The sequence below is a fragment of the Geotrypetes seraphini genome, chromosome 6, assembly GCF_902459505.1.
Source record: "Geotrypetes seraphini chromosome 6, aGeoSer1.1, whole genome shotgun sequence".
In the NCBI taxonomy this organism is placed as follows: domain Eukaryota; kingdom Metazoa; phylum Chordata; class Amphibia; order Gymnophiona; family Dermophiidae; genus Geotrypetes; species Geotrypetes seraphini.
Genome location: NC_047089.1, coordinates 217,029,850 through 217,045,281, shown reverse-complemented (window position 1 = coordinate 217,045,281; position 15,432 = coordinate 217,029,850). Strand labels below are relative to the sequence as shown.

Below are 15,432 nucleotides of genomic sequence, written 5' to 3'. Positions count from 1 at the left end.
CCAGGTCAAAACCAGGCCAAGAGCCCCATGAGTTAGTCTTCTATAAGAACAACTCCTATTAATGTGGAGACCAGGCTGGTGCAAATAGCAAAAAGTATCAAAAATCTGGAAGGCCCAGGGGGACACCAGCTGACCTGCAGCTTCAGAACCTGGCATGTATCAACGGTCAAAAAGGTTTCTGGTAGACCTAATACAAAATCAGATTACTGGTTGGCATAACAAGAGGCCCAACAAGACCACAATTCTGCCTGACTCTAAGGGTCTCTTCTATTAAACTACACTAGAAGTTTTTAGTGCAGAGAGCCGCGCTGAATGGCCCATGCTGCTCCCGAGGCTCATAGGAACTCTATGAGCGTCGGGAGCAGCGCGGGCCATTTAGCGCGGAGTATGTGAATTCATCAGAAAGAGAACAAGGACACTTTTGCTTCAAACTGTGAAATGCAGGTGTTAAGACAATAAAGTAGCACCTGCAGAACATGTAGTGGTGAGATATGTGTATGTGTTGGGGGGAGGGGGCATTGTAACAGGGTCTTAACATGCTACAATCAAACATTAAAGTGTATACAGATTTCAATATGTATACTTTGGGAGATAGGCGGGAGAGGGGAGACTTGCTAGAGATGTTTAAATACCTCTGTGGCAGAAATGCACAGGAGGTAAGTCTTTTTCAACCGAAAGGAAGCTATGGAATGAGGGGGCATAGGCTGAAGGTGTATCCTAAGGACATACTTCATCAAGGACAGGTGGAACGACCTCTTGGTAGAGATGAAGACTGTATCTGAATTCAAGCAAGCTTGGGAAAAGTACATAGGCTCTCTAAGAAAGAGAAAAAGATAGTAGATGGTATGGATGGGCAGATTGGATAGGTCATATGATCTTTATCTGCCTTTAGTTTTCTGTTTCTATATTTCTAGAAGTTACAGGGTGTAGCTCAGGACACACTTAACTCTCCCAGCTGTGCCTTTATCTATCAGCTAACCAATCAGCTGTATAATGTACAGCGCTACATGCGCCTGGTAGCGCTATGGAAATAATAAATAGTAGCAATAGTAGTTCTAAACCAGAAGGAGCTAGAAAGATGAATGAAATGTAACCCACCATCTGGTATTCCCATCCTACACTCCCTATTCCCCCTCCCTTCCCAGAGGTGACTATAGGCGAACATCTGCAAAATTCCATAGACGGTATACAGTTTGGATGAAAAAATGTTGTAATTATAAAGATAAATTATTATATTAAATGCTACACCTATATTTCAGCAATCCTGAGTATCATTAGGAGAAAGGAGTATGGAGGGAGGGAGAAGGGCCATTTATCCCATGTACTGTGGTGAAGGGGTAGACAGATTTAAGGTTCAGCAGCTAAAGCAGTCAATGTGTTCACTCTCATGACTGATGCCCCTGCAGAAGAGTCATTTCTCCGAACTAGCCTTTGTAAGATTGTACCAAGTCCTGGCAACAGGAGCGAAGGTTTGTGGGAAAATGATAAACCAGAAGCCAAACTTGCACTTTTGTAGCATTTAGATCAAATGTGTCTGCTCTGTGCATCTTACTTATATTCTACCCAGAACTGCATCAGTTCAGGTTTCTGACATTCACCGATTCTGAACCAGGGTGAGGAGCAGCAGAAATATGGTTTTCCAGTGACCTTCAACTTCATTCCAATCCAACAAGCGGTCTTTCACTTGTCCACGGCTCTGGCATCTCCATGCAGGGTGACAGATCATTGGCTGGTCTCCAAAGGAAGGAACCCTTGAGTTCCCCTTGCCACTGCATGGCCTTTTGCATCTTGGTTACTGCCCATCTAGAGATGGAGAGGGGAGGACAGTGAGGCTCCCTTAATCACTGTGAGAGTCTGTGTTTCCATTTGGTAAGGATCTTATCACACCAGCTCATCCAACAAAGTGCTGACCCCCTGATGCTGTTCTGTAGGACCCACAAAGTGTTTGTTGCACATAGGACAGACACAGCGCACCTCCAACCATTTCACCAAACACCTGCAGAAGGGTAAGAAGCAAAAAGGTTAAACATCCAGTCTAGCATGCAATAATAGATTCAGCCTCTAGGGCAGTGGCGTACCATGGGAGGGGCGGTCCGCCCCGGGTGCACGTTCTAAGGGGGTGCACAGCCAGTGCACCAACTCCAGAACCTCCTGCCATACTCTGTCGCTGCTGCTTTCCTGAACCAGCAACAACGGCAGTAAACTTTAAATTCAGTCATGGGGATTTCCTGCACCTCCCCATGGCTGTCAGTCAAACCCCTCCGACATCACTTCCTTGTTCCTCAGCAGAGCTGGCAGCGCGGGGAGATGCAGCAAGGTTCCGCGATCAATGACTGCACTGCTGCTGGTGGTTTAGAAAAGCATAAAGCAGTGAAGGGGAGGGGGCAAGATACTTGATAGCATTGTGGTGGAGGGAGAAGGGAGCAGGAGACTGGTATGGAAGAGTGGTGGAGGGAGAGAAAGGGAAGGGGGAAGGTGTTGATGGAATTGGTGTGCAGGGAGAGGGCTAATGACAAAAGAGCGAAGGATACTGGATGGAATTGGGTTGGAGGGAGAAAAAGGGGGCAGATGCTGATTGAAGTGGGGTGAAGGGAGAGAGAAAAAGGGCAAACATTAGGGAGAAGAGAGAGAAAGAGGGGAGCAGATGCAGGAAGGAAGTTGGGAAGAGAGAAAGAGGGGAGCAGACAACGGTAATGGTTAGAGGGGACAGATGCTGGATGGAAGTGTACAGGAGACGATGCTGGATGGAAGGGGGATAAATAAAAAAGGGCACATGCTGGATGGCAGGGTGGCAAGCTGTAGGTAGATAGTGAAAAGGGAAATTGAGAACTGGATAGTAAGAATTTAATCTAGACAGATGCAGAAAATAAATTGAGAAGGAAAGGAGAGAGTGAAATGCCAGACCATGGGGGTATGGGAGAAGGAAGGGAAGGAGAGAGATGCCAGACCATTGGGGAGGGAAGGGAAGAAGATGGATGCCAGACCAATGGGTATGGATGGAGAGATGGAAGGGGGAGGCAGACAGTTTCTGGAAGAGGCATAGAAGGAGAGAATATGCCATATAGAAGGGCAGAGAGAGGGCAGACATGGAAGAAGAGAAGACAAAAGTAGAAAAAAAAAATTCTATTTACCGTATTTTTCGCTCCATAAGACGCACTTTTTTTCCACCCATAAGTGGGTGGAAATGTCAGTGCGCCTTATGCAGCGAAGGTATAAATTTTTAACACCCCCCTCCCGGTTGGGCCTTTTAAAAACACCCCCAGTACCTTTTTAACCCTTGTCCCTTTTTAAAATACACTCGCCCAGTCCCATCCCTCTTCAAATCTCCCCCATTGCCTGGTGGTCCAGCAGTGCATCGGCTGGCAGGCGCGAGCCCTCCGCCCGCCTCTTCCCATCCTGTTCCGCACCTCCTTAAGCGTATCCCATTGCTTGGTGGTCCAGCAGTGTCAGCGCTGCCCTCTGAATGGTGTTTCAGTGTCGGCCAGCAGGCGTGAGCTTTCCGCCCTCCTGCCTGGGCCAGTGCCACCCTCCGAATGGTACCTTCAGTTCTCGTGAGAGACTCGCGAGTACTGAAGGCACCATTCGGAGGGCAGTGCTGACCCAGGCAGGTCGGCTGACACTGAAAGCACCATTCAGAGGGCGGCGCTGACACACTGCTGGACCTCCAGACAATGGGAGATGCTTAAGGAGGTGCGGGACAGGAAGAGGCGGCGTGGGCCCAGGCAGGTGGGTGGAGGGCTCGCGCCTGCCGACCGATGAACCGCTGGACCACCAGGCAATGGGGGAGATTTGAAGAGGGATGGGACGGGGGTGTTTTAAAAAGGGACAAGGGTTAAAAAAGGCACTGGAGGTGTTTTTAAAAAGCCCGACCTGGTGAGAGGGGGTGTTAAAAATTTATATCTTTGCTACCAGATGGGACAGGGGTGTTTTAAAAAGGGACAGTGGTTAAAAAAGATTATTTAAAATTTTTGTTTCATTGTTCTGCATACTGGAGGTTGCTCCCTGCTCTAGGAGGGGGTGGGGGTTCATGCTGTGGTATTCTTGATTATTGTTCCAGTTTTGTTTGGGACTTGTTTCTATTTTGGGCTATGCCCTGTTTGTAATTTATTTTGGACACCAATAAAAAAATGTTGTACCATAAAAAAGGGGGGGATTTAAAAAGGTACTGGGAGGCAGGTTACAGGGCAGTGCAGTGGGACAGGGTACAGAGCCTGGCAAGGAGTGTAGGGTTGGGTGCAGAGCCTGGCAGGGAGAATTTGGTTCAGAATGGTTTTTTCTTGTTTACCTCCTCTAAATTTAGGGTGCGTCTTATGGTCAGGTGCGTCTTATGGAGCAAAAAAGATACTGTATGTTTTTGCTTTAGGACAAAGTATTGTAGCTGTGTTGATAAATATTTATAAATAAAAAATGGAAATGGAAATAAGGTGATCCTTTTATTGGATTAATTGTAATACATTTTTGACTAATTCACAGACCAAAACCCCCTTTCTCGGGTCAACACAGGATACCGTAACAGCAGTATACTTTACTGACCTGAGAAAAGGTTTTGGCCTTTGAAAGTTAATTGAAAATGTATTAGTCCAATAAAATGGTATTATCTTATTTTCCATTTTTGTTTAATTCCCCCCCCCTCCCTTTTGGCCTTCCTTTTATGAAGCCGCAACAATATTAGCTCCGACACTGATAGGAATTCTATGAGCGCTAGAGTTTTTACTGCCAAGGCTGGCAATAAAAAAAGGCTAACACGGCTTCATAAAAGGGGGTGTTTGTTAATTTGTAAAGTGATGATTGCTATTTCTCTGCTTGTTTCAAATTTACATCTGCTATCTTTATATTTTGCACAATATTAAGGGACATGCATCAATGTTTCTGCTTCTCTGGTGTTGCATTGTATGCAGAGTCCAGCTCCTTGGTGGTTCAGTTTAACTTTTGTCTACATAGTTCTATTTTACCCCCCCTTTTACAAAACCAGTTTTTAGCACTGGTCACAGTGGTAACAGCTCCGATGATCATAGGGAGGGAGGGGAGTTTACGGCTCAGGACTGCTGCCTGCTTCTGCTACTTCTGGGCTTGAGGGAGGGGGCTTTGAGGCTCAGGACTGCTGCCGCGCTGGTGTTTCGGGGAAGGAGGGAGGAGGGTTCGCATCTCAGCTGCTTCAGGACTAGGGTGCTTGAGGGAAGGAGGGAGGGAGGTGGGGGTTTGTGGCTTAGGACTGCCATAGGTTCTAGGGTTTCAGGGAGGATAGGGGGTTTGCAGCTCAGGACCGCTGCCACTTCAGGGGACTGTTATTTTTCCCATAATTTTTTCCAGTTGGTTGAGAATGCCAGTTAACCAAGTATAAGTTAACTGAAATTTACTGTACCTTAAAAGGAGGAGAAAAAAGGGTCACAGAGGAGAGCCCATCTCCAGGAGAAGGGAGGAGAATGAAGCTGCTGCTGGCTCTTTAATCTAAGTCAGGGAAAAATTAGGAGCTCAGGAGTGGAGGAACTGTAAGTGCAAGAGACCTGAATAGTAGGAGGTAGGACCCAAGCCCTAGATGTAAATCCTTCCTGCCTAGTTCAGACAGATGGAGCACGTGGTGAATAAGAGAAGAAGCAGAGTCCCAGTACAAGGAAAAAAGTACTGGACAGAATGGAGACACTGCAGTGAACTAAGGGAGAGGGAGCAGAAGCCCAGGGTATTTCTCTTGCCCCATGCACTACCAATCTGCATATCACAGGGGGATAAGAAGAAACAAGGTTTGGTATCCAGTCTAGCATTCAATTATAGATTCAGCCTGTAGGTGGTGCTATGGTCTTGCTTGTGCCTACCCCTGCTACAACTGTTCCATGACTGCATCTGTATAAGCAACACTTACAAACCTAAACATCTGAAGCGGGAGGAACTGCCAATAGTTCACTGTGCTTATTAAGGAGTTGAGGAGGATAGAGATGCAAGAGGATATTCAGACACAAAGCACTACAGAAAACAAGAGGCATCCTGTGGCGATCAGAGGATTTAAAGCTTCTGACGGCTACAAGCTGAATTAATGGGAACCAGTATCAATTATTTGGGTCTTCAGCAGACTCACTTCATACAGTTCTTATAGCTGACGACATGGTCAAACACCATTGGTTTGAGTAGAAAAAATGGTTTGAAGTTAGCTATGGTTGCCATTGAGGAAGAGGACTGTGGCCCAATGATGATATCTGGGTGCCGATCAGGTGTTTGAGCACGTCGTCAGCTACTGTATATGAACTGAATGTATACTGCTGGAGTTCCTCCCCCGAGACAATTCAGCTACGTGATGGGAATATTTTTATATTTTTTGTTACGCTTTGAGAACTTTATATTTTTTGACATTTGATATTCAAATTAGTGTTTGCTGTTTTTGGACGGGAGATTTTTAATTATGTTGATTAACCAGTTTTTTGGGAGCAGACCTTTTTTTGCTTAAATGACTTCTATAGAGCTGCTCTTTTTTTCTGGCTGTACGAGTCAATGATATGTTGCTGTACTTCTTGAAAGCATAGTTGTTGCAGCAATGTGTGCCCGTGTCTACGCCCATTGAGTCTTTGAGGCTGGTTTGCAAAATATTTGTAATAAGATTTCCCTCCCATTCACAGGAAAATAACTTGCTAAACACATGTGATAGTTTTGTATTTAGGTTATACTACAAGTGTGTTCCCTTAGTATAGACATTTTAATTTTGGACTGCCTGAGTCAATATGTCAAGCTCTGTCACTAGTAATATTCAAATCCAAGCTAAAAGCCCCCTTTTGCGAGGCTGCTTTCAACTCTTAACTCCCACTCACCGTATGAAATCTATCATTCTCTTTGCAAGAAACTTCCCAACCCCCATCTGTCCCATTTGTTCTGTCTGTCTGTCCTAATTAGATTGTAAGCTCTTGTGAATGTACAATGCTGAGAACGCCTTTCAGCGCTATAAAAATGATAAATAAGTAAATGGTGTATATTAGCCTTCTTCGTTTTATTTTTGCCATGTGGGTTTTATGTGCCTGTCCAAAGACTATACAGTGCTCCCCCGGTCATTCACGGTCGGCGATTTGCGGTACCAGTCATTCGCGGTATTTTCCAACTGCGAATGACCAGGCAGGAGAGGGCAGCCGGAGCGCCGGCAAGTGAAGGAAATCACTTGCAGTATGCTCCAACTGCCTCTTCCTGCATTAGTCAGGCCTCACCAATCAGGAGCTGCGTGTCAAAGCTTCTGGGGACCCTTTGTACCTGTCCTGTGAGTTTTAGAAGAGAATAATGAAGGAGATAGTAATTTTATAGCCACAGACATAAAAAATAATGTGTGCACCTGCCTCCTGAGGTCATCCTCAGCCCAAACATATTGAGGACACTTGAAATAAGGTGCCACAATGCCCTCAATCAGCAGCTTATAATGCCAGATCAGTTCTTTTCCCATATCTGGAATGAACCAGCCTGACACACGGTTCATAGACAACGGTGCGAAAGACAAAGGCGTGCCCAGACAATTGAGCACAGCGCGGAGGCGCGCACCGCTCAAAATTACTGTTTTTAGGGGCTCCGATGGGGGGTTTTGTTGGGGAACCTCCCCCCCACTTTACTTAATAGACATCGCGCCGGCATTATGGGGGGCTTGGGGGGTTGTAACCCTCCACATTTTACAGGGAAAAAGTGAAGTTTTAAGTAAAATGTGGGGGATTACAACCCCCCACACCCCTCACAACGCGGTGCGATGTCTATAAAGTAAAGTGGGGGGTTCCCCCCCACGCCCCCCCCGTCGGAGCCCTAAAAACAGTAATTTTGAGCGGCGTGCGCCTCCGCACTGCGCTCAATTGTCTGGGCGCGCCTTTGTCCCGGCGCGCTTTTGACCTGACACCTGACACACACACTACATACACATTTTCTTCCAGTGTGCTCTACACTGTACATGTGTGTGCCTTAATATGGTAATAGAGGAGGCAGTGAAGGGGGCTTAGGCAGGCCCAGACAGGAACTGTCACTACCCACTTACCAGCGCCCTTACACATACTCACTTCCTGTGGAAGGCATGTTGGCATGGTAACACCCCCAGCTCATCCTTCATCTTGAAATCTTCTAGACATACAGCACAAGTCTGCTGTAGGGAGAGAAGACAGGAAAGGTAAAAGAGGATTAACCAAAGCTTTCTAAACTGTGGATCAGGACCCCAAGCTCTCTATTGCTGCATCGTTATTCTACAACTCTGGGGAAGGGATGGGGGGCACACAAATCTTTTTGTCTGTTATCATGGGGTCACGGGCATACAAAGATTAGAACTGTGCACAGTATGTCTTTTCCTCCCCCCAATATTATGGTTTGCCTATTCATAACAAGGTCAATTATATTTCATGGACATCCATTTCCTCACTGCAACGCACTATGGCAGGGGTTTCCTGAGGGGCACTAGCTGGACCTGATGCTCAGATTCAGGCCGTACTCAGAGACATCAAGTTACTGTAGTTTGGTATCCCAAACACTATCTACAGCGGGGCTGGGCAATCATAGTTCTTGAGGGCCATAACTCAGTTGGATATTCAAGATATCCACAATGAATATACACGAGACTTATTTGCCTACTATGGAAGCAATACAAACAAATCAATCTCATGCATATTCATTGTGGAAATCTTGAAAACCCAACTAGGTTTTGTCCCTCGAAGACCATGACTGCCCACTCTATCTACAGAGACCAAGGGAAGGAGAGACTGCATAATCCCATTGGGTAAAGACTGACCACCAAAGCTAATGCCTAGTATAATGATAGGCTGGGCAACGAGAAGGTTCCCCTGTAACTTCCAGGCTTCAGGGAGATTTCTGAGGTTCATCAAATTAAATCATAAACTCGCACAATGTCTCATATTATACTATAAGGTCACTCTGAGAAGGGTTTCAAAGATTATACAAGTGGATTCCCTAAAGCAGGACACTTAGATTTCCCCCCCACCCTAAATTCCAGAGAAATGTAACAATTTGCAGCTACAAAGAAATTTCCAGCAAGCTGGAGTCACGGCAAACAAAGCATTTCCTCTCATCCCTGTAACAACTAGGGGCTAGATCCACTAAGGGCGTGGATCCGATCCGTGAGGGATCCAATCCATGTCCAGGGGGCTGATTCATAAATCACCCTCATGCTTTTTTTTTTTTCTTGGCAAGCCCGTGGTTTTAACCCGCTTTAAGCCCGTGGGTTAAAACCACGGGCTTGCACTTCGGGGAAGGGCAGGAGAGTTGGGCAGGAGAGATTTGGGGCTAGAGCAGGGCAGCGAGTCGGGGCGGCAGGAGAGATTTGGGGCTAGGGCAGGGCGAGTCGGGGCAGCAGGAAAGATTCGGGGCTGAGAGCAGGAGATTGTGGCAGGCAGGAGATTTGGGCCTGAAAGCAGGAGTTTGTGGCAGGCAGGAGATTTGGACCTGAAAGCAGGAGACTGTGGCAGGTAGGAGATTTGGGCCTGAAAGCAGGAGATTGTGGCTGAGAGCAGGAGATTGTGGCAGGCAGGAGATCGGGGCTGAGAGCAGGAGATTGTGGCAGGCAGGAGATCGGGGCTGAGAGCAGAGTGGCAGAAGGCAGGGCAGTTGGAAAGGACCTCAGCAGCCACTTATTTTGGATAGGTCAGCCTAATCGGTGCCCCTCTTTTTTTTTTTTTAGTGAATCGCTGCCTGCCTACATTTGAATGCCATTCCCCCTCATTTGCATGCGGGGATTGGAGGATGATTGGGACAGAGGTTAGTGAATTGGTTTGGAGGGAAATCAGGTCGCAAAGGGGTCACTAGGTGGTCGGAAGTTGATCAGTGGGCTTTGTGAATCTAGCCCTAGGAAAAGAGATGGGGGTCTAGGATCTCTCACCTTTCCAACTGTACAACAGTTAACTAATTGTAAAGTTCACTTACTCCGTGCAAATTTAACTTTCTGGCATCACCTTTCAACACCACCTGAGGAAACAGAAAACTGTTCAGAAGACTGAAAACGAGCAAGAATCGTGCTGGTAATGGGAGAAAACAGAACTGGAGGACAACAACTTTACAAAGAGCATCAAGGCCTCGCTACCCAGCTCTGCACACGAGAAGATAATCAGAACACCCCCTAACTTGTCCTCTCGCACCATTATGTCAAGGCATTCACGTAAGTTTCTTCTTGTACATTAACACTTAAGATTTTAATCCAGAGGTATCTGTAGCTGGACTTTATTCTAATTTCTTGCTGTCCCTCATTCTGACTTCCAATATTGGAAATGGATCAATGTAAGACCCGTAGATTTATTAGTAGTTTCAAGATTTGTATAGCTGCTGAGATAAAACCTGAATTTTCACTAGAAGCTCACAAGACTAGACTGAAACTATCATATTTTGGCCATATTATATAGAAACATGATGTCAGAAAAGGGCCAAATGGCCCATCCAGTCTGCCCATCTGCTGTAACCATTATCTCTTCCTCTCTCTCTAAGAGATCCCATGTGCCTTTCCCATGCTTTCTTGAATTCAGACACAGAGTTCCTGGAAAAAGTAATCATCCTAGGAAATGAAGGAAAAAAGAGGATGTGGAAGACCAGCAAAAATATGGATTGGCAAAATCACAATAACAATGAATGTTCCATTAAAGAGCCTCTGCACACAAATAAGACAGGATACAACATTCTGGAGAAAGTAAGTCAATCTATAAGAACACCAGGAGCTGACTTGACAACAATTAATCAATCAGTCAGTAATTGCTGGCTATAGGATCATCATGCTTTATCGAGTTAGTCTTTGCTGTCTTGAAGATAAAACATACCATAAATCCTTCATCCAGCTCTCCCCAGGGGTAGCAGAACACCTTTTTGTATTGGGGACCTTGGCTCCATCCCCAACTTCAACATCTGCCATTCCCTTACCTTCCACACCATAGAGACCAACCCCCTCCCCCCAAGGCAGCATCTCTCTATATCTCCACCTCTCAAAATCCCCCCTCCCCTGTGCAGTCCAGTATTTCTCTCCTCTACCTACCTTCTCCCTATGGTCTCCGGTATCTCTCTCTCCCTTCTTTCCTCTCTCCTTTTCAGCACCTCTCTCCTTCAATCCCCCTCCCCACATTCTTCAGCATCTCCCTTCTTTATTCCACCTCCCCCTTGAGGAGTTTATTCTATTACCTCCCTCCCCAGGGTTGGGATTGCTACAATCACATAACACCCGAGGCATCAGTCTGCATCAGAAGGGACAGAAGCCAGCAGGAGTGTTCAAGGTCATGTGCCGGCAAGCCACAAAGCCTCTGCTGTTATGGTGATTGTTACATTGCTGCTCCAAGAGAGGGAAGTAAGAAAATAAACATCTTGTGAAAGAGGCAGGGAGGGAAAGAAAATGTTGGGGGTACATGGCACCTGTAACTGATTAAGAACATAAGAATTGTTATACTGGGACAGACCAAAGGTTCACCAAGCCCAGTATCCTGTTTCCAACGTTGGCCTACCCAGGTCCCAAGCATCCGATGTCTATGAGCTCCCTACTTTAGTAATGGGCTGAGAACCTAGAGAACCGAGTTTGACTCTAACTTCTTGTGACTCTGGACAAGTCACTTATCCCTCCATTGCCCCAGGTATAAAGTAAGTACAGTACCTGTGTATAATATGTAAACCACTTTGATTGTAACCACAGAATTGTAGTACTGTACATCAAATCCCATCCTCTTTACCTCTCCTTATTTTACCTCTAAGCACCGTCATCATTTAAATGTCTGAACGAATCAAAATACAAACCAAACAGTGGATAAGAAAAGCACCAAGAGCCTCACAAATTGGGATAAGTTCACTTTATTGAATGACCCGACCAGGCCGTGTTTCGGCACAAGTTGCCTGCCTCAGGGGTCCATACCACTCTGAATAGATGATAAAGTGAAATAGAATGTATGAACTCTCAAAAATAATTTTCAAATTCGGTTTTGCCAATTAGTAATCCCAAATGATGAGAAAGCATTGTTAGTATATACAACGCTTTCTCATCATTTGAGATTACTAATTGGCATAACTGGATTTGCAAATTATTTGTGAGAGTTCATATTTTCTGATTCACTTTATCATCTAATCACAGTGGCATGGAGCCCCTGAGGCAGGCAATTTGTTCCGAAACACAGCCTGTGTCAGGTCATTCCATAAAGTGAACTTATCCCAATTTGCGAAGCCCTTGGTGCTTTTTTTATCCATCATCTAAATGTCTGCCAGAATAAGTGAGGCTGCTGCCTGATCATTCATCCTCCTAATGCTCATAGCCTTACTGGACACTGCCTGGCAAGCACCAACCTGCTGGCACCAAACTGGCTAGCTCAGAACCTACAGTAATGTTGTATAGTGCTTCCACTGTCATCCCTTTTCTTTAACCCTTCTCTCTTCTCTCCCTGCCTCTGCTTTCGAGTGAGTGAGAAGCAGGTTGTTTGCAATGCACGCTACTTCTGTCATAACCATTAGGCCCATCTGGCCTACTTCACCTCACAGGGCCAGTGTAAGGATATGAGGTACCCTAAACAAACCATCAGCCTTGAACTTCCCTTCCCAATTAAACTTTAGGCCACTTGTCCCTTCCCCCCCCCAAAAAAAAAAACACCAAACAAACCAATCACCACTACCCCAATAGCACCCCTCCTGGAATAATCTGGATAAATGTGCCTATTTCAAAACTGCTCACCTTCCCTTCCCCCCCCCCCCAGAAAAAAAAGCTGTTGTTTTAGGTGACTGCTTAGTTTTGCCTAATGGTTAGGCCACATCTGCCACCTCACTACCAGAAGAATGCCACAGTCCTAGCTGATCCCCAGCTTCCTCTTAAGTCTTCACCATGAAGAATCTTCTGTAACATTTAATACTGGCATGAAGGGGCATAGGATGAAGGTGAAGGGGAGAGACTCAGAAAGCGTGGTGAATTCGTGGAATGACCTTCCAGTGGAGGTGCTGGAGACAAAAATTGTATCTGAATTTAAGAATGCTTGAGACAAGTACATAGGTTCTCTGAGGAAGTGGAAGGAATAGCAAATGGCTTGGGTAGGCCATATGGTCTTTTTCTACCTGCATTTTTCTGTTTCTATGGCAGGTATAAAATGCACTGTCATATTCCTGCCATGCTCCTGTATGTATTGTATGCCATACCATGTATTGTCATATATCCTAATACATTGCCATGCTCTGTTACGTACTGCCTTACCATGCTTTGTACTGTCAGGCACTATAATGTACTGTCAAGCTCTATTAGCTACCGCAAAGTCAAACCAAACTCATAACATCACCACCCCATGTTGTATGAGGTGAGGTCCTGTCATATCCATGCTTTTTGACTACAATCATGCTCCCCTATATATTGTCCTACCATGCCATGACCACAAATGTACTATCATGTTCTACTTTATTATGTACACCAGTGTCTCACAAACTTTGTGAAGCTGTGGCACACTAAGCATGGTGGCTGCGGCTCAAGGGCATCCGGAAGTGCGCGGACGTCGATGTGATGTCACATGTATGCGTGATGTCATCACGTCTACATCCGTGCATGCGCAAAGGTCCTCCAGATGGGGCCCTGAGCTGCCATTGGGGGGTTCTGGAATGGAAGAGGCGCGAAGAGAAGGAGAGGTGCTGGTGCCGGCTGACTGCCTGCAGCAGGGGTGCCCAAAGGTCGATCGCGATTGACCAGTAGATCGCGAAGACAACGCAAGTTGATCACGGAGCCCATCCCGGGCTCTGTGATCGACTCACGTTGCCTTCGTATTCTACCTGCTTCCTGTCGCCGTAAAAAGGAAGCTGAAGCGCTGGGCTGACCAACCTTCCTCATCTGTCATCAATTCTGACGTCAGAGAGGAAGTTCCGGGCCAGCCAATCGCTGCCTGACTGGCCCAGAACTTCCTCTCCAACGTTAGAATTGATGTCAGGTGGGGAAGGCTGGTCCCAGCGCTTCTGCGTCCTCTTTAGGGAGAGCTCAGAACACTGCCGCAGCCTGTTCCCTGATGGCGGCATCAGTGGCTTGCGGAAGGACAGGGAGAAAGAAAAAGAAAGAAAGGGGAGTTAGGGAGACAGAAAGAAAGAAGGAAAACAGAAAGAAAGGGAGGACAAAGAAAGAAAGGGGGGCATGAAGAGAGAAAGACAGACAGAAAGAAAGGGGGGCATGGAGAGAGAAAGACAGAAAGAAAGGGAGGCATGGAGAGAGAAAGACAGACAGAAAGAAAGAGGGTATGGAGACAGAAAGAAAGACAGACATACAGAAAGAAAGGGGGCAGGGAGACAGAAAGAAAGGGGGCAGGGAGACAGAAAGAAAGATGGACAGAAAGAAAGAAGGGGGCATGGAGAGAGACAGACAGAAAGAAAGAAAGGGGGCATGGAGAGAGAAAGAAAGATGGACAGAAAGGTGGCATGGAGAAAGAAAGAAAGGGGAGGGGGCAGGGAGAGAGGAAGAAAAAGTTGAGAGAGGGAATGAGGTCTGGAGGAGAGGAAGCATACAGGAGGCTGAAAGAAGGGAAGAAATATTGGGTGCACAGTCAGAAGAATAAAGTGCAACCAGAGACTCATCACCAGACAACAAAGGTAGGAAAAATGATTTTATTTTCAATTTAGTGATCAAAATATGTCCGTTTGAGAATTTATATTTGTTGTCTATATTTTGCACTATGGCCCCCTTTTACTAAACTGCAACAGCGGTTTTTAGCGCAGGGAGCCTACGAGCATCGAGAGCAGTGAAGGCATTCAGTGCAGCTCCCTGTGCTAAAAACTGCTATCACAGTTTAGTAAAAAGGGAGGGGGTATATTTGTCTTTTTTGTATAGTTGTTACTGAGGTGACATTGCATAAAGTCATTTGCCTTGACCTCTTTGAAACCCCCGGAATATAAACGATAATTAACATTTTCTCTGCGTATAGTGTGCTGTGTGTTTTTTTTTTAATTTTATTGTTGGTAGATCATTTTGACTTGGCCATTTTAAAAGTAGCTCGCAAGCCCAAAAAGTATGAACACCCCTGGTCTACAGGATGTGCCTCTCGCTGCGAGAAGCGCGTCCTGTAGCCAATCAGCTGGCACCAGTACCTCTCTTAAGTCAGATTTGTATGTAACTCAGAACTTGTAGATTTTAAGATCCTTGCTGCTTACCTCTTGTTCCCAGCTGACAAAAGGGCCAACTGTTCCTAGCAGTGTTCCCTCTAAGGTACAGGATGCACAATGACACTCTTGTTCTTAATGTGACATGCATTATTCCTGAATCTGCTCCAGGAGAAATGTAGAAGTCTATGCCACTAGAAATAATGCTCGGTGAAATCAAATTAAGCCGCATCTGTGTTCTTAAGTATGAGTCATGCTTAAGTCGGGCGTCTGTAACTCGGGGGACTCCCTGTATTTCAGTGTGTTGGGAGAGCAGAAAGTATCACAGGGCTGCAGTGAGGTACACTAACAGAGCCATGTGAGGGGTGGTCTCAGTACTGGAATAGCAAGGTCAGGAGAAAGGGGTTTCTGAAA

General features: G+C 46.0%; 1 protein-coding gene across 1 annotated transcript in view; it reads right to left on the bottom strand.

Moving 5' to 3' along the window:
- Positions 1-240: 240 nt before the first annotated feature.
- The window catches only part of RNF122 (ring finger protein 122), a 47,353-nt gene continuing 32,161 nt past the window's right edge, over positions 241-15,432 (bottom strand). Inside the window, exons 4-6 of the mRNA XM_033947579.1 lie at positions 9,874-9,915; positions 8,007-8,089; positions 241-1,996 (exon numbers count right to left, since the gene is read on the bottom strand). Of these exons, the coding sequence (XP_033803470.1) occupies positions 1,882-1,996; positions 8,007-8,089; positions 9,874-9,915 (240 nt within the window). The 3' untranslated portion in view covers positions 241-1,881. The remainder of the gene's footprint in view (positions 1,997-8,006; positions 8,090-9,873; positions 9,916-15,432) is intronic.